The sequence below is a fragment of the Cyanistes caeruleus genome, chromosome 4 (genome assembly GCF_971803275.1).
Source record: "Cyanistes caeruleus chromosome 4, bCyaCae1.hap1.1, whole genome shotgun sequence".
NCBI lineage: Eukaryota > Metazoa > Chordata > Aves > Passeriformes > Paridae > Cyanistes > Cyanistes caeruleus.
The window spans coordinates 44,180,318-44,198,683 of NC_141704.1; the positions used below are offsets into that span (position 1 = coordinate 44,180,318).

Consider the following 18,366-nt stretch of genomic DNA (forward strand, 5'->3'; position numbering starts at 1 on the left):
CTCTGAGCTGCATGCAAGCCTTTCATAGCATTTAAAAGAAAACTGAACACATTGATATAATAAAAACACTGGTGAAGTTGTGCCCAAGGTATATTATTAAATCTCAGCCTGTACATCTGAGTGGAAGAGGGTCCTCCACCTCTCTGTGCATCTGGTGCAAAGGATCTCTGTGAGCAGGGTGGGTCCTGCTCATGCAGGCTCCACCAGGAGCATTGTACTGAAATCAAGCTCCTCATCTACTGCTGCCAGAGACCCACCTCTGACCACTCCAGTCTCACAGCAGCACGTGGATTTAAAGAAAGGCAAATGAAAATGTCTTCAGAAGACAAAATGTTCTGCCCCTGCTTCTCCCCCTGGGTGAAAGATTATAGTGCAAACAAGACATGAAAGTTGTTTGTCATGGTATGTAAATGATCAGGTGCTTTTAATACGGCATCAGAAAAAAACTATATGGATTAGAATATAAAATAGCTTTCTCTGCTTCCTGCCTGCTTCTGTCATGTTGCTGCCTATCTTCTCTTTCCTCCCCTGCCTCATCTTCATCTCCCATGGCAAAGTGAAATCCTGCTCACCAGCGAGCACAAGCGGTCAGTCGACCTTCACCCTCCTCCTTCAGCCCTCTGCTGTGCTGACAGAGGGGGCCTTTGTAGGAGAGTTGGGAGCAGTGACATGCAATGGTGCTGCCCTGCCACAGCATTGCTTAAAGTGCCCTGTTTGCATGGCTCAAAACATGAAAGACTTGCTTTGGGTTACACATGAAATATTAGGTAAGGCCCAGCTAACTCTCATATTTCTTTATCTGTACCCCTTCAACCATCACAAACCACCCACGGGTCTGTATTTCTAAGCATAATGCTCCACATGGCTGCAGGGAGGATTTTTCAGAGAGAAGAGGTTCTTTCCCACCTAACTGTTGCTTTACATCTCATGCCACTCAAAGTAAACGGAAATGATTGCAGCCAATTCTGGAATGCTACTGCTGCCATCTCCTGAGAAAAGCTAGGTTGAGCATGTTTAATGGAGTTAGAGAAGCTGCTGCTGCTGCCAGAATGTCTGCCTAGCCATGTCCTAATGAGATGTGTTTTTTTGGCTGGACTAGACTAGTCTGTAAATGAGTTATATCTAAGATTACAGTTATCAAACTAGAAATATGGGATCCAAACCCACACGTCTAGCAGTTGCCTGGAAATCTCATTTGCAGACATAACATTAGATCACAGTGTATGATGTGATTAATCTTCTCTGCTTCCCAAAGGCACACAGGAAATCCCTGCTCTACTGAGCCATGGAGGCCTCCAAGTCCAGCTAACTGTGAGACATGAAATTTTGAATTCAGAGACATAAGTGCTGCTGGGGTTCTAAGCAGAAATTTTATCTTCTCTCATTTAACCCTGAGCATAGAAATTTTGAGGAAAACTGTCACAAACTATCATAAATTAAAAAACTGTCAAGGGGTAATATGAAGTCTTCACAGGTAATCCTGAGCCACCAATGAAAATAGAAGTCAGTCTCCTTCACCAACTAATATCAACAGCACTGTGAAATTCCCATTTATAAAATCCCCAAATCCAATGATAAATTTTTCCCTTCTCTTTCTCCATATGTGGACATGTGATTGAACACATTCTCACAGACAACAAAATGCTTCATACTTTCTAGGAACAACTATGTGGGTCTAAAAGGCTTTCCCAGAATCTTTTTCAGACATTGAAAGCAATATCTCACATTATAAAATCAAAAAAATGTTCTAAAGCTACATATTTTATACAATATCCTCTGAAATAAAGGGTGATAGATAGTAGGAGTGCCAAGGTCGAGAGCTTTCTTCCTTAGAAGCATCTTGACACTCAGTCCTCACATGAAACTGTGGTATGTTGTCATCTGTACCCTGCTGCACCTAATGAGATTTCTTTGCCATTCACTCCTTAACAATAATGCTCATCCTGACCTTTGTAAAGTAGCTTAATGTGATGCTTCCAAATCACTAAGAAAGTATTAAATAATATTACCTGATCATTATAATCCTGTGATAACCATGGAAAAATATTTTCTGTGTTTGCCCAGAGCTAATGACTACTTAACAAATATCACTATAGTAGCATGACTATTTTTAATTTTTTTTCAAATTACTAATGACACTTCGCTTCACTTTCAAGATGAGATTTTTTTGCTTGTAATTTCTGGAATTGAGAAATCCTACCATTTTTTTCAATAAAAATCCACCTTTCTTGATCACAGAAGTGGCAGTGTTGATATCCTTCTTTTCCTTTAGCCAATCCTTAAGAAAGAGAATAAAACTCCTTTGAAAAAACTCAGTCTGAGAGCAGAAGAATGGCTTTGGAGCCTCTGCTCCCACTGTCCTCTATCCTAGATAAATGTGTATCCCATCTTATATCCCACAGTCTTCCTCTAGGCTACAAAATATGAGCTATTTAGTTTTGGCAAAGTACTAAAAGCAGTAGAAGGTTGCTTTTTAACTTAATATTCCTCAGTCAGCAGAGATGGGGGTAGAGAGAAATGGATGCGAGTACTGAGGGGCCACGACCTTGCAAGTCATTCAGCTTTTTCACTGCAAACTTATTACCATGGGTAAGGTTCAGGGCTTCCCAGAGGCTGCTGACCTCTGCTGCTGCTGCGGTGGGTCTTGCCATGGCACTGGCACAGCAGTCAGCACTCGGGCAGACTCCGGGAGGGGATGCTGCTGGCTGGATTGTGATTGCCACACTCTGCTCAGCTGTGACAGCATATGCTCAGCAGTCAGAGCCAGAAAAGGACATGATGCTGTCCTTGCACACTCTGAGCAGCCAGCAGCCTTCTGGGGAGTGAGGAGATGGACAAGTGAAATGTGTCAGGCAGAGAAGGGGAGCCAAACTGAGTGTCAGCGGGAACAGCAGAGAGAGGAGGAACACGCACGAGAAAGGCAAAAGAAGAAGAAGGGATGTGCTAAGTGGCACAAGGGTAGAGAGGGGAGTGAACAAAATGCTGAGGAAGGGAAAGGACCTGTGACAGTGACAGGACCTGTGACAGTGACAGGAGATATTTTCTTATCTATGAACGGATCCAAGCAAAAAAAAAAAAAAAAAGGCTAAAACCACAATGCTTGGATTTCTCTGACAAAATACCTTCCTTCCTTTGGAAATGGCAGTCCTCAGAGCAGCTTGCAAAGTCTGCCTCAACAAAGCTACCATGGCCACTGCAGTCTAAACAGACTGTTAAAGACCCCGTGTTAACAAAAAGTTGATCCATATGGAAATTACCTTAACAGTAACATCCTCTATGTGTATGTGTTGCAAATAATTTCAGTAAAAGCTTATCTAAAAAATACCACTGGGAAGAAATCCTCCATGCTTCCATTCTAGAAGGAATGGGTGGTTTTGCTCATATTGTCTGAAACAGATCAGAGCAATGTCTGCTTTGTCCCCTCCTCCTCCCACACATCTTAGCAATTTTTACCCCATCATCAACTTCAGGACATGTTCCTCCACAGGAGGTGAGGGCAGTGTGGATATTCATAGTGAGGGATGCCAGGATACCCTACCCACTGGGGCTGCTGGAGCTTCCAGGGGGGTGAGAACCTGAATTCCTGCAACAGGCATCCACTTCTCTGTAGCAAGAAGCTTCATTCTCTTGATCCTGAACAAAACTTTACCAGAGCTGCAGATCTCTGAAATTCTGGTTCTGAAGCATCTGCCTGGGGAGCTGGCAGGAAATGAGGACAAAAGCATTCTCTGCTTGTGGTACATCCAGAGCCCATTTACTCTGACATTCTTTGGTGCACCATTTTGGCTTCAAAGGACAGCCTTGTTAGGTGGAAACTTCCTGAGCAGCTGTGGTTTGGTGTTCAGCAGGTCTGCTAATAAAACTGAGGGGAGAGAATTCATAGACACAAATAGGCATATGAACCAGACCTCTTTTTTTCACTTTATCCTGCTCCCTCAGAAGAAGGACTCAGCATAACTGAGAAAATATGGAGGATTATGTGGGTATAGGTGAAATTTCTGTGTATCATACTATGTCCCCAAGAATCAGGCAGAGAGTTTCAATACAACAGCCCTTAAAGCCTGGATATTTGTTCTAAAGTTCACACTGAATTTCAGTCTTATATTTTACATTTTGATTATTGCTTAGTTCAGATCTCCTTCCATATCTTTGACACCTGGTAAGAAAATATTGTTCTTAGTTAAAAAAGTTACCTGACTTATCAAGGAATAGTAACAGCTGAATGATAGTGCTATTTTTTCAGTATGAACCATTTCCTCCAGCATGGTCTGCAACATTATGCTATAGCTTGTCTGTCCTTCTCTAGGTGGAGCAACCTCTCTATTGTTTTGTAGCTAAAAAAATAGGCAGTGAGGCTTTATGAACAGAAGCTGCTCCACTCCAGAAGAAGAGGAGGCTTCCCTTCATTCTGATTAGCAACGTGGACTGAAGGTTTTACTCAACACTACAACTGGAAAAATGGCAAACCACTGAATGCTGTGCCTAAGCATGCAATTACATTATAATTCTTGAGTAATACTCTGCACAGCTGCTACAATGTTCAGCTGAATCTTGCAGCAGTTAGTTGACCATCTTATTCTCTGAAGATGATGGTTTGTAGAGGAATAAATTGCAGGCACTGAAGTTGAAATTAGGGAAGCATTATTGCTAATAATGCTTATTAATATTGCTAATATGCTTAACCCTATATTCAGGACAGAAAATAAAGAACATGACTTACACAGAATACATAGCAAGACTAAACATGTTATTTAACCTCAGAGACCCTTAAGCTAGAGATGAAATTTACTGTGTGTGGACATAGTTTGTTAAACAGGCTGGCAGATTGATACAAGGTAATAGCCAGCTCTCAAACAAGCAGTACAATTTTATACTCGGAAACATAATTTGTTTTTACAAATTAAAGGAAACTATTCATAAAGTATTTGAGACGCAGACTCTACAAAAGCAGTAATACAAAGACATTAAGTAGTAATGAGATAAATCACAGTAATTACTAATGGAACAACAAGGTTTTCTTATATAGCTTTTAGGTTTCTTATTTCCTCCAGATGAAAAATACATTTGCATTGTGATCTAAGTCCAGTCAAGATGCAAATTCTGCCTCCAGTGTGGCTTTGCACAGCCACAACAAAGAGCCAGTACTATTAGTTCAAAACAGTGGCACTAGCTTGACCTGGAAAAGCAGGGATAGAGTTAGGGTTAGGGTAAAGATCACGGCAGTTACATGAAGAGTATGGTAATGACGGGGCTAAATTATCCATTCTGTCACCAAATTATGTCTGGTGGCTCAGGAACTGCTTTGCAGAAGCCGTATCTCTTTCTGGCATGTGGCCTACATGAGTGGAACAGCTTACCTGCACTGAAGAGTCTGTTTTCAGTCTGTGTATGTCTTTTCACTGCACTTTCAGAAAGCAGCAGGACATATTTAAGGTGCGTTGAATTATTAATGCTAAAATACAGTTCATCAATTTAAATTGCTTTTTCATTCACTAAGTCCTTGGGCTTTTATCATACAGATAACGCACATTTTGTCTGCTTCTTTGTTCTGTCCGAGCCATCCATGATAAAATCATTAGTGCTAGTTATGTGTCACCACATAAATGCTTTATTTTGTTACCAGGTGTCTTTTCTTCCAGGTTTGGCATTTAATTGTCAAGATGCAATTAAGTTTCTTAAACTGTATACAATCTAATTTAACAAAGACTGCTGGAAAAAACAAGTAAAAGCACTAACAAAGGTGAAACATAATTTCTTTTATGAATTTTTTTACTAAAGACATGATTATTCAGTGTGCTTTCTCATTGCTATTTAGCAGCATTTGTTTAAGGCTGCAATTGAACAAAGAACAGTAAATGCAGTTTAGTGTAGAAAGGCAAGGTCACATGGCCTTGGCTTTGGTTAATTTATCTTTCATGACAGATTCTACTTTCTGCTACTAGTACTATTACCAGCATTACATTTCTCCCATGGCAGCACATCTGGAGCTCTTACATTGTCAAACTTCATGGTAGCGTTTAATTTGTGTGACATTATTCAGTTATCAAGAAAAAGCACCTGCTGAGAAACACTGTAGTTAGTTAATGATAGCATAAAAAATGAGTTCTTGTAAGCCAGAGCAATGTCTCAAGTACTTTGCTAAAAACACTTCTTTCTGAGGCTGCACTATCCCATTCTGTCATGGGAACCTGGGCATTCACCGAGCAGGTCTCCAGATGAAGGTTAACAGGTAGATATGCTGAGACAGGAGACACAAAATGAGTTTAACAATTAAATTTCATACCTTTTCCCTTAAGTAATGGCAAAGACTGCAGCACTGAATTATAGGAAAAGCATCCTGAGATTACCCTAGTCTAGTCCTTTTTCTGTGGAAGACCATCTCTACATATGTAATTTTCAACAGAAACCAATCTAATCCATCTTTGGAGACCTACAGTGATGGAGAAGCCATGTAACTCATCATGTATTTCCTGTAATATTATATACACGTAGCTTTGTATGCTTATATCCATATTAACTGAAATACAAATATACCCATGGCACAAGTAGCTGTAAACAATGCAGCTGTAAACAGTAAATCTTCATGGAAGGTCCCACCAGGATTCAACAGGACTCTGCTCTTGACAAAACATAACTTATTACTTTATGTACAAACTGAAAAACAAAGTAAAACGACAGTGCAGGTTTTGGAAATGATGGAAGCTGCTGAAGTTATACATTACACAGATGATAATTGTAGAGAATTAATCATTTAGTAGGGTGGGCTGATTTGAATATCCTCTCTTAATATAGATAAATTTGCACTCATATATCTAAGGAAGAAAGAGCATAGTTTATATAGACAGGATTGGACTAAGTATTTCAAAATGATAGAACATGAAAAGAAGTCAGGGTCTTGGTAGATAATTAACTGAACATGAGTTTGCAGTGGGATGATGCAATTAGAGAGTGAATGTCAGCCCTGAAGCCTAAGCAGGGAAAATATGAAGTGGGAGTAGGAAGGTGATATTAGCTCTGTTTACAGCAAATGTAAAACCACGACAGGAATGCTGTGTGCAACTCTCATACCCACATTTCAGAATGGACTATGGGATAAACCATATAGTCAGAAAGTCCTGCAATAAACATGGTGAGGCATGAAAGGTATGGCTTATTGTGGAAAGCTAGGAATGAGCAAGCTGCCTGTCTTATCAAAAAAACAAGCAAAGACTATTGTAAAAGATGTTTCCAATTGTGCCTGGCTTTTTAGTATAAGAAGAAAGGACATAACAAAGTACAGTATGGGATATTATTCTTTTGAAAAAGTGAAATTTAAGTAAGATTTAACCGCAAATAAAGCCCTTAAAAAACCCAAACCACCCAGTCAATAATTATCCACATCCTTAATGAGGTGATCAATCTTCTACTCTGTATTGATATGTCTAAAGGTCTTTCCTGGGATATTGCACTTCTAGGAGAAATTGCATACCTGCTGCTGAGACTTACAGCTGAGATGCTGCAGCTTGGAGGAGCATAATGATCTCTTCCAACATCAGAGTCTGTCATTAGGTGACTAAGAATTATACTTTCTTTCTTTGAATTCTATCAAATAATATTGATGTCTACCTGCTGAGGAAGTAGCTCTGAGTTCTTTGAGCTTCAAAATAAGGCATTATACTTCACTGGTTTTGGGCATATTTTTTATCACTAAAATCAATAGGCTTGTATTTTAAAATAATCCTGAGAATGAGGAGATTGTGAAGTTGTTTCTGAATGGCATAACCTGTTCCCACCAAGGAAACAGCTGTTCAAAAACCCTGCTGAATCATTGGAACTGGAAGCAGTACTTAATTTTGTTTCTACAGAGATTAGTTCTGCTGAATACAGAAAAATCACATCCTTCAGCATGTCATTTTGTTTTCATGTTCATATATTTGAAATAATATATGTTAAATACTCCTGACTGCAAAAACACCAGACTGTGTTTTCAATAAATAATTCCACTTTAATGGCAAAGTAATAATTTAGACAGATACAGTGTGCACACCTGCAAAAAAAAAAATATACGCAAGCTGGTTTACAAGCTAGAGGAACAATAAACCAATAGAAAATACATCATCCAGTTAAGTCCGATGACACCAAATACTTATTATTAGGGTTTTACAAAGACTACAAAAATTTTCAGATGATTTATTTCACTGTTTCTGTCTATTTACAAGATATGTTACATCAAAAATGTACAAAATATAAAATGTGTACAGACAAATGTTTCACAAACAATTTCTGAGTTGTAAACTAGGTGGACTCACTGAGATGTATTGCAGGAAGTTTTGTGTATGTAATATTGTGTGTTTGTGAGCTAAATATGGCAGGAAAAGATTTGCAGGTTTGCTCAGAGCACAAGGTACAAGAAAGAGCAGCTTTGCTTTAGTTCTTTGAGTCAGTCAAGGTGTATGAACTGACATTTTGCATCAGAAATGGATCCAGATTTGGGGGGCACGACGTTGGTCAGACTGAATCCTACGTGCATAAATTCAGAGTTTTATTCAGGGCAATAGCACCGTGTAGGAACCTCTAGGTTCAGTGATGCAGCTCAGTGCCATTTGGAAACTGCATTGATTTCTTTAGGTTACAGCAGGTGGCCACGGGGTGGCCAGGAGGAGTGAATAGCACCAGATACACATCCCGAAGGTAACATCCATGGAGGTGTACAGTACGTGACTACACAATGCCAGAGCCCTTAGGTACCTTCACAGGTTCATGCACGCCTATTTTAACCTCACGGCTCTCGTGGTAAAAGAGTGTTTCTGGTTACTGTGAGCAATCCAGATGCAGTCTGGTTGTAGCCTGCTGTGACATATGAACCTTAAACATTTTCAGACTTTTCCCCCCAAAATGTATTGGTTCATACAGATATTGAGATGTGCTAACTGTAGCATTAATAGCTCCTGCATAGTTGTAACAACTGTAAGTACAGGACAAACACACCAGGTAATAACAGCTTTTAGGTTTTGCATTCTGTATTTGTTTGCAACATACAGGAAATCTCAGCAAGTGAAACATCTCTTAACACCAACAGAATAAAATACAATTTTTTTTGTTTGTTTGTTTGTTTTTGATTTGATTTGTGCAAGGCTTTTTTTTTCTTTTTTTTTTTTTTTTTCTTTTTCTTTATATTTACAATACCCACCCAGTAGACTGTGCAAAACCAACCCACTTTTACAGTATAAACTCTTCCTCTTCCACAGTGGACATCACTGCTTCAGTGTTCTTTTATGCTGAATTCTTCATGTACAACTATAACAATCAAAACAACATGCTGAAACTAGAGAAAGGAAAAAAAACCAAACCCATATATTTGTGCTCATGCTGCATCAAGTGCATCCAGCTCTGCTGGATAAGTATTCAAAACATCTATCCTCCCCAAAATTCCATTCTATGGGACCAAATGGATTTGAGCCGATTTTGTCAGCATTTAGGTGGCAGTGAAAGTGGGTTTAGGGTCCTTGTGTACTTCTGAGGGTAGGCAGAGAAATCTATTCACAAGATAAAAATATTATATAGCAACTGTTCTTTCTCGTATCCATTACTTTAAAAAATCATGATATACAGATATGAGGCTACTATGTTAACTGATGTTTTCTCATTAGTAAATGAAGAAAAAAACAGTGTAAATTACCAATGGTTTAGGAATTAAACCAACTGTAAAACTGTTCTAGAAATCTGTTTTAAGGCAGTGAGACAGCACCATAAGAAATGTTCCTTCTTTCACTGAAAAGGCTCAAACAAATGAAGCCCTAAAAAGCCTTTAATCAGTGTTGGTTAATAATTGGTAGAAAACTGTTGTTAAGGAGTGGGCAGGCGGTTAAAAAAGACCCTTGTGGTAAAAATAACTTTATAAAATCTGTGACTTGAGTACTAAAAACTTGATGGAGCGCATCACCGTGACCATGGCAGTTAGAATTAAATTGGCACTTATCCAGCATATCACAGTCATGTTTTCTGGTGATTGCACAATACTGTTTGTGCTTTCTGAGTTACTATCATCTTTTACTCGTTCTGGAATGGGCAGTAGTGTATAACACAAACACCACTGCCGTCCTGTGACCAGCACCATGTGGCACAACAGAGGTTAAAAGATAATTAGAAGACTGCATTGTTCATGCAGAACCTCGGGGTAAACTAAAGGAAAAAAAAAACCGAAGAAGTTTCACTGTAAACTTGTACAGGGAAACACAGAGAGACAAAGAGAGAGAAAGAGGATAAGGGAAAAAAAATATTCCAGTTTGGCTAACACATGTGCAATCTGCTCAGATGCCCTTGGTCTAGGGCACTTTCCAGTTGACAAATGGAGTCTCACATGGCTCCATAGGTATTGAAACGCCTTGAAATTAAACTAATTCAAGCTTTCCACTTCAATTTTTCTTCCTGGCTTTGCAGAGTTAGGTCTCCTGCCTCCCTACAACACACCATTCTTACTCAGACACTTCGGTGTGCTGCTTTAATACTGGCAGTGGTCTAGTGGAAACAGATTTTACCATCATCCTACAGCAAGATTTGTCCCTTTCAGAGAGTTGATTCAAGGGATGAATCCAAAATGTCGTCATGGTGGCTGGTGCTATCACTGTCACAGCTCTGTGCGCTCGAATAGTTGGCTGCCTCTTGAAGCCTCATTAGCATATTCATCTGAAAGAAGAAAGCAATGTTTACATAACCTCATCTCATTTAATACTGCACTGACCGTGTTAAAATTTAATTAAGCTCCCTTGCTGTATGAGGTGTGCTGGAACCTAGATGAGGGACCATGCAAAAAGATTTCAGAAAGGGCAGGGTGTTAGCGGCTCCTACTGGCACTCTTTTCGTTGCCTTCTGGTTTTTAAATAGAAGTTTAAAGGTCCAAAGAAGGACACAATGGAGCTGCCTGATAACTCTCTTTAATTCAGGGGTGAGGCCAGCTGCAGCTGCAACGCTGGCAGAGGAAGGAAGCTGTATCTCAGCTGGACATCTGGGCCCATATTTGGAGACAGTTAAGCTTCCAGATAATTTTTGGATAGTGTAGATGCATTACACTGGAAAAGCAACTGAAAACATAATCACAGTAACATACCCCCTCTACAACAGAAAGATGGGGAGGGAATGAGAGAGGGTAGACTGATGCCAGCTGCTTCATAAATGAGTCCCATCTGCTGTTGAGGGTCTGACCTCAAGAGTTGAACAGCAACAGATCCTCCTATCCATGAGAGTAGAGCCCCCCATAATTTAGGGATTACTGGTACCTGAAATCCATCAAAACCTTGAAAATCATCAAATAGCAGCATTAAGATCCAGAAAATTACTTGGATGCTTGATGCCTAACTATAACGGGCAGGATTTTATTTATAAAACATCTACTTCTGCCAGCATGCTAAGGACTACGAGCAATGTTGACAGTACTTCAGTGCTCTTCAAGCAACAAATACACTGTCTTTACAGAAAGCAGACAATGAAAAGATGTATTCCTATTGGTTTGTGTTTTAAGCCCCTACTTCCAGTTAGTTCAGAAATCCTTACATCTCTATGCTTTCAGCTTGGTGAAGTTTTCTCTAGGCACTGAGCAGTGTTGAACACTTTTGTGTAGATTTGCTGAAGCTTTAATAGGTATCCATGCTTGTGAAGGAGCCTGAAGTGAGTGTTCAATACATCCTGCATGATATCCTGCTTCCACAAGTGCAGTGTCTGCCCACCCATGAGCTCTAGAGGAGACAGGGGCAAACTCTCCAGTCACAGCTTTCAAGATTCTGGTATTTACTCAGGTACAGATGCTGAGCACAGTGTGCAGGGAGCAGGGGTGAGTGGACACTGAACTCAGGCTGCCCACAGCCTGAGCTTTCACCACAGTGGAGATTATGCTGTGATGGAAGCCTGTCCAATACATTGAAAGCCCAAACCACAGGGTCAAAATATCACCTGAAAGCTTATGGAATGGAAGAGGCGCTCAAGTAAGATGATTTTCTACACTTTTTCAGGACACAAGGTCTGTTTCTGAATATGAAACAATGGGGCTGAGGAACCATTTTCTTAACAACATTAAGAGTTAAATGCATTTTTCTCTGAGAAATTCCCTTTTTCAAGGGCTGACTGTATTCTAAAAATACAGTTCTCTAAAATGGTATTTTGAATTGCGATGAAGGCAGTCCACAGAGAAAGCACTACACAAGAATAGCAGTTCAACATATGCATTTTAATAGTCAGAGGAGGCAATGTTAAACCCAAATGTCTGGGATCATATTTAAATAAAACAATACGTGGCATTGAGAGAAATCAACTTCTTATCATTTAATGCCAGCACATTTGCATTCCTTCTACAATAAGACTATTACACAGTCATCAGTTATCTTGAAATATTATGAGAAATGGAAGAATGGCTAATTACTATTTTCACTAAATTCTCTATGATAGGTAGGTTAGATAATGTGAATATTGCAATGCTTCATTTGTATAATGTAGGTGAAAGAGTGCCCAATGAGGAAAGATGTTTTCATGATAAAATTGATTAATAAGCTGCTGAAGAGTGGTACGCAAACAATGTAATGATGAAGACCTGATACATCTGGGTAGAAGGGAAATATAAACAATGTAAGGACATATATCATTGTGTTGGTGATACACACCCTCCTGGCTTCCTTTCATTTTCAACATTTCCATAAATTATCAGAGGATTCATTTTAAAAGTCTATTCTGGAACAGGAGCACAGTACTTTTTTTATTGCAGTATAACATGTAAGAGTAAAGTGCATGCTGAAAAGCCTTTCCCCAAAAGTTTGAATCTTACCAAGGGATCCCCTTCTGTATCAGTCTGCGGAACGTGCTTAGAGGTTGTTCCTTCCTTTGCTGATGCATAACCTTCATAACCAACATCTTCGGGCCTTAGCTGAAGTAGTGATGGCCACTCATGCTGTAGAGTTGCAGAGCTCCATGGGTAGGTATCAGCTACCCACTTGGAGGGATCCTCCCAGGGTGCCCTCTTACCATACATCTATATGGTGGATATAACACAGGTCAGTATTCCACAGAGTTTTCAGTACTAGTCATAACAGCAGAAAAAAAAGGCATCACAAACATCTAAACCATTTTAGAAAGATATTTGCTTTCAGATGTTCCCAGTACTCAGGTAAAATAAGACCTTAAGGAGATCAGAACATCTCCACTAATGCTCCTCCAATACACAGAGTGGCTGTAAGTTGGAAAATGCTCCATAACTAGTGACACTTGTAGACAACAGCAAGTGCTTGATAAAATGTGAAATGAGATCTCGAGGTAATTTGCTTAAGGCATATCAGAGAAATTAACACAGACCTATCAAAAGCATTCAAGTTAATTGGATTTTTTTTTGGAGTGAATTAGAAGACGGCAGTACAGATTGTTCACGTCTCCTAGCAAAATGAGATGCTGATGCAGACATCTGTCCACATCCTAAATGTGATAACTTTCAGAAGGTTAAGAGAAGAACTTCACAAGGGATCTACTTTTCCTTACTATGAAGCATAAAATGCTTATGAACCTGGGAGGAGGACAGAGCAAGTAAGAATGAGAATATTGCAATTTTAGGAGATCTGGTAGCTTCCTCACTAAAATTCATCCCTCTCTGTATTGCTGTTCACAAGCAACACGTTAACTGAGAGCCTTGACTTGCTGCTTTAAAGATTTCTTTCAGCTGTGACAGTGACACACTGGGATGGGCAGTCATCCACCGGGGCTTTTTGTAACTTCTCCCGCCTCAAACAGTTTCACACAATCCAAAGAACACCATGCTGTTGGCAGGGCACACACTCACAGAGGATACATGTGGGCTGCACTCCTAAAGGGACTACAACAGGGGAGGACATCAGTGATAAAGGCAGAAAGATGCGTTGTGCTTATCACTGCAACACCTGCTGCCAGGCACTTGCTGACTGCAGAGCTTCAGGTTAGGTAGCCAGGTTCCCTGTATTGGGCACAGAGATACTCAGACTTCTGCCCTGCACTGAGGCTAGGCTGCTACAACAGGGATCTGCCTAAATAAGCCAAGAGAAATGTTTCTCAGGGGTAGCAGGCTAGCTCCAGGCTGTAGCACTTCCCTTCATCTGAGATTAACAGTGACTAAATCTTTCCTGGAATTTAGAGCAAGGCTTGTAAATCCTATGTTTGACAAGTGAGTTTGCAAAGCACCTGACCAGAAAGGCAGTTTCTATCTATCTTCGGTTCCAGGAACACTGAATTATATATTATAAAAGAATTATGTTTATTATTAATAATTTCATTCTATGGAAGCCATCCAAAGTATCTAAACATTGTTACAGCTCATGAAACAAACATATTTTCTTCTATATGCTGCCATCTTCTGCTCTACAACTGAAGTTTTCATTTAAGCAGTTATCCTGTATGCTTGGGAAAATATGAGCATGAAGAATATCACTGCATTTTTATAACTGGTCTAAACAAGTGCTGTTAATCTCACTGTGGCTGTTCTATCAAATGTTTGGCAGTATTCTGCACAAGGCATAAACACTGTAATTCCCAGAGAGATAAGCAGTTTTAGGAAAGCATGAGATACTCAACAGGCAAGATTCTAAACCTTCATTGCATCAGTATGTCACTGTGTCAATACAGGTGATAAAGAAACTACAGCTGCTTATGCAGTTCTTTGCCTAGTCTATAACATTCTTCCATGCACTATACAGTAATTTCTTTTGGTGTCATATGTGGAAAAAAATGCCTTTCCACAAAGCATCTTTCTAGAGGACATAGAATTGCAGTGCATAAACAAAAAGGAAAAGGGAGAAAGCAAATTAAAGATAGGGGAAAAAAAATTTTAAAAAAAGAGAATGGATTAATGTAAAGATTTAGGTTTCCTCCAAAAATGTGGAATTATCCAAAATCCTAACCTCCTCTGGCATAACCCTGAGAGTTATCCTCCTGGGGAAGACTTCATTGCAACCTTCCAGGGCACTTATAAGAAAGAGGGGGAACAACATTTTAATGTAGCCAGATAGTGACAGGACAAGGCAGAATGAATTAAAACTAAGAAAGGAGAGATTTAGATTGGATGTTAGGAAGAAATCTTTACAGCGAGGGTGCTGAGACACTGGAACAAGTTTCCCAGAAAAGTTGTGGATGCCCCATCCCTGGAAATGTTCAAGGGCAGCAATTGGATGATCCTTTAGGTCCCTTCCAATCCAAGCCTTTCTATGATTCTATGAAAACATCCTTGTTCAAAAGCTTTTTCCCACAAACCTGTGTACCTACATGTGTATGTAGGTGGTAGGAGGATTACAGAGATCAAAGCTATTTTCTGGCACCAGTGTAAAGCTCATTAACTGTTCCATTCAGGGATAGGCTGAGACTGCCTTGACTCAGGGAGACAATCTGAGCTGTATTTAGCCATGCTGGGAACTCTTTAACCAATGGAAAAAAACCCACCTTCCTCCAGTCACAGAGAAGAAACCCTCTTCATAAAATACAAGATATGTTAGTGCTGGAGCAGAAAAAGCCAAATTATACAGAGTAAGAGCATGTCAAAAGGAATTGGAGTCTGCCTTCTATAACCCATCCAAAGATTTTCCTCTTGCAATGAGGAAATCCTGCATGAATGAATGGTGCATTCATAGCAGGATGCACCGTTTAAAAACAGCTTGGAGAAAGCCTTTGAAAGCAATTAAAAAAATTTCTAGGAACAAATTACATACCTGGAGTCCTTCTCTCACAGCTTCCAGAAGATATGGAACCAGGGAATAGTTCCAAAGGTCTGTGAACCACACTCTGGAGCCATCAACATCCATAGGGCAAGGGAGGAAGAGACGGGGACCTGAGAAGTCAAGTTGTGTATTAAAAAAGGTAGAACTAGGAAATACACTTGAAATAATCTCAAAATTAAAAGAGCAGTAGCGGAACAAGCTCAAGTTAAGAAAATATTAAAACAGGACTGCATTAAAGGAGCTAACAGTCTCCTGTTTTTAAAAATGAACTGGTGCCATTTAGACCAATTTTAGGGCCTGATGAACACTTACAAGTTTTATGGCAAAGCTATGTAAAAGCTGACATCTTTGCTAACATAGCTATTCCATTAAAAGACCTCAGGTCCAAAGTTTTTTATCACTGTAATTATACTATAGTGTGAAAACAGGAGAAAAAAATTAAGCCTAGGGAAGGTACTATTGGGGGTAATTTTTTTAAAGTTTAGATTAAAAAATTTTGATCTTTTACTTGAAAGTGTTTAGCAACAAAGGAAGAACTACCAGAAAATATATATCTTCTCTCATTAAACCTCCTATTTTCTTTTAAATCTTGCTGATAACTAGACAAATTCCCCACACCTATGTTTTACTTCCCATTGAAACATCGCAACTTAAAAAAAATAATAATATATTCTTCACAAATCCCTAAAATGCTCAGCCTGCATCCTTATTTCAACACACTCCACCAATGGACTCACCAATGGTTACATCTGAAGAGCTGTGCGTTTCTAGGAAGCTGTTGAGATGATGCCATGTTTTGGGGATCCAGTCAATGATTTTCATAAGCTCATTATTGCGTATGTTCTTTTCTATTTCAGTTTCAATCAGTTTCCTTCTCAGATATCTGCCTAAGAAACCTTTAACAGGCTCTGTGTGATTAGCACACAGCACCCACCTGGGTAGAAGAGATGAATGTCAAGCATTATTTCCTCTTGAACATATAGATGAAAGTAATGTCATAGAATCTCATTAGTCAGCAAGTATAACCCTGCTCCAGTAAACCTCACTACTGCTCACTGTTTTAACACAGCCATTTCAGGTTCCAGCAGGAAGACAAGACACTGCTGAAGACAAAATGAAAAGCAGGAAAGCAATAATCTTCAGCAACTTTCTAGAGGTGACAGACAGTATTTCTTTTACTATTCCCCAGCACCATTCAGAGACCCATCAATAGAGGAGAGACACTGAAGCTGAACTGAACTGAAATACTTTACTGTGATGAAACACAAGATCAATATTTGTCAAACAACTGGGCTCAGAAGCAGGGAGCTGTGCAAACATGGCCACAACAAATACAGAATGAATGTACCTGAAATTGTGATGCATCTCCAGATTTGGTGAAGAAGAAACTCCCTGGTTCATGGTTCCAATAATATAGGGACTGGAAATATAAAAGCAGTATGATTTTTTTGAGGGAGAATTAATTTGAATATTCAGAATATATTCCTTCTTATTATCTGTACTAGGCCAATTTCAAGTCTCTGGGTGTACTGTAGACATAGATTAAAAATATTTCTGAGGTGCCCTTTTTAAAATGTTTATTCTTGTATTATTTCCCTTTTGCACATATTTAATTTACCAGTGCTCATCTGTAATGAAGAAATAAATAAAGAAACCTTGTCTTAATGTAACTAATCATTCAGTAGTAGGCCTAGCTTTTTAGTTTCAAAAGCCACTGAATCTCATGAGTAGGACATTGCATGCAATGATTTTATGAAGGGAAGTCCCCATGATGTCACTTTTACAGCAGAAATAATCAATGTTAAAGGCCAGTAAAAGTTCTAGAAAACATTATTTTTACTCTTGCTTGAGAATTAAGGACAGTCAGCCGACCTAGTACTTCTGCACTGTGGCTGGAAAACTGTGGGAAGGGCAAATCTGCCAGACACACAGCTCCTTCTGTATGGCATGGTTTATCCCAAATTCCACTATTACAAACTGTAAGCTGTTCTCATGGTACTAATGAGCTTGTGTAATCTGACAGGGTGCAAAGGATAAGACTATCATTTTGCCAAGTGTTTAAGTACGTGCTTAATTTTTGTGGTACTGAGAAGCAAGAAGCACAGGAGTCATGCAAATAAAGTGGAGGAGACAACTATGTTCTTGGCTGAAAGGGGTTAAAATTATTGAAGCACATAACAGCCTTGCAGATGGCCTATGGGAGCCTAAGTTTTCACTGGGATGTTTTGTTTAGCAACGCAACAATGAGCTTTTACTGTTTTAATTGTAAAACCTGTGTGCAAGGAGAGAGAAGAGGCACTACCTACCATTTATTATATTTACAGTTGAGGAAACCATTGAAGATGTCACTTAGTGAACTGATGTGGTGGAGGTTATCAAGAATTATGACGACAGGGAGGTCAGCACCATTGTTGTCAGCACTGCATTGCTCAGCTAAGTTTGCCAGATATTGTCGTAGATCCTTCAGCAGAATTAATTAAAAAAACAAAAACCAAAATCACAAAAAATGCCCCAAACCCAGAGAAGATGAATCTGATTAGACCATAGATGCCATCTGACTAGGGAAAAAAAAATCAGAAAGATAAAATGACTGCTAAAGAGTTTTCCTTCTGTGAATCACTCTGATGGATCTGCACGTGCAGGAAAACATGCTGTTTACCCAGGGCAACATTAA

The 18,366-nt window shown here is 39.4% G+C and overlaps 1 protein-coding gene across 19 annotated transcripts in view; it reads right to left on the reverse strand.

Moving 5' to 3' along the window:
- Positions 1–7,963: 7,963 nt before the first annotated feature.
- The window catches only part of NAV3 (neuron navigator 3), a 504,955-nt gene continuing 494,552 nt past the window's right edge, over positions 7,964–18,366 (reverse strand). For all 19 annotated transcript variants that reach the window (XM_086884225.1, XM_086884227.1, XM_086884224.1 and 16 more), the window contains 6 exons: positions 17,999–18,153; positions 17,041–17,112; positions 16,430–16,626; positions 15,684–15,802; positions 12,791–12,994; positions 7,964–10,665 (listed from right to left, as the gene is read on the reverse strand). In XM_086884225.1, the coding sequence (XP_086740351.1) occupies positions 10,546–10,665; positions 12,791–12,994; positions 15,684–15,802; positions 16,430–16,626; positions 17,041–17,112; positions 17,999–18,153 (867 nt within the window). In that variant the 3' untranslated portion in view covers positions 7,964–10,545. The remainder of the gene's footprint in view (positions 10,666–12,790; positions 12,995–15,683; positions 15,803–16,429; positions 16,627–17,040; positions 17,113–17,998; positions 18,154–18,366) is intronic.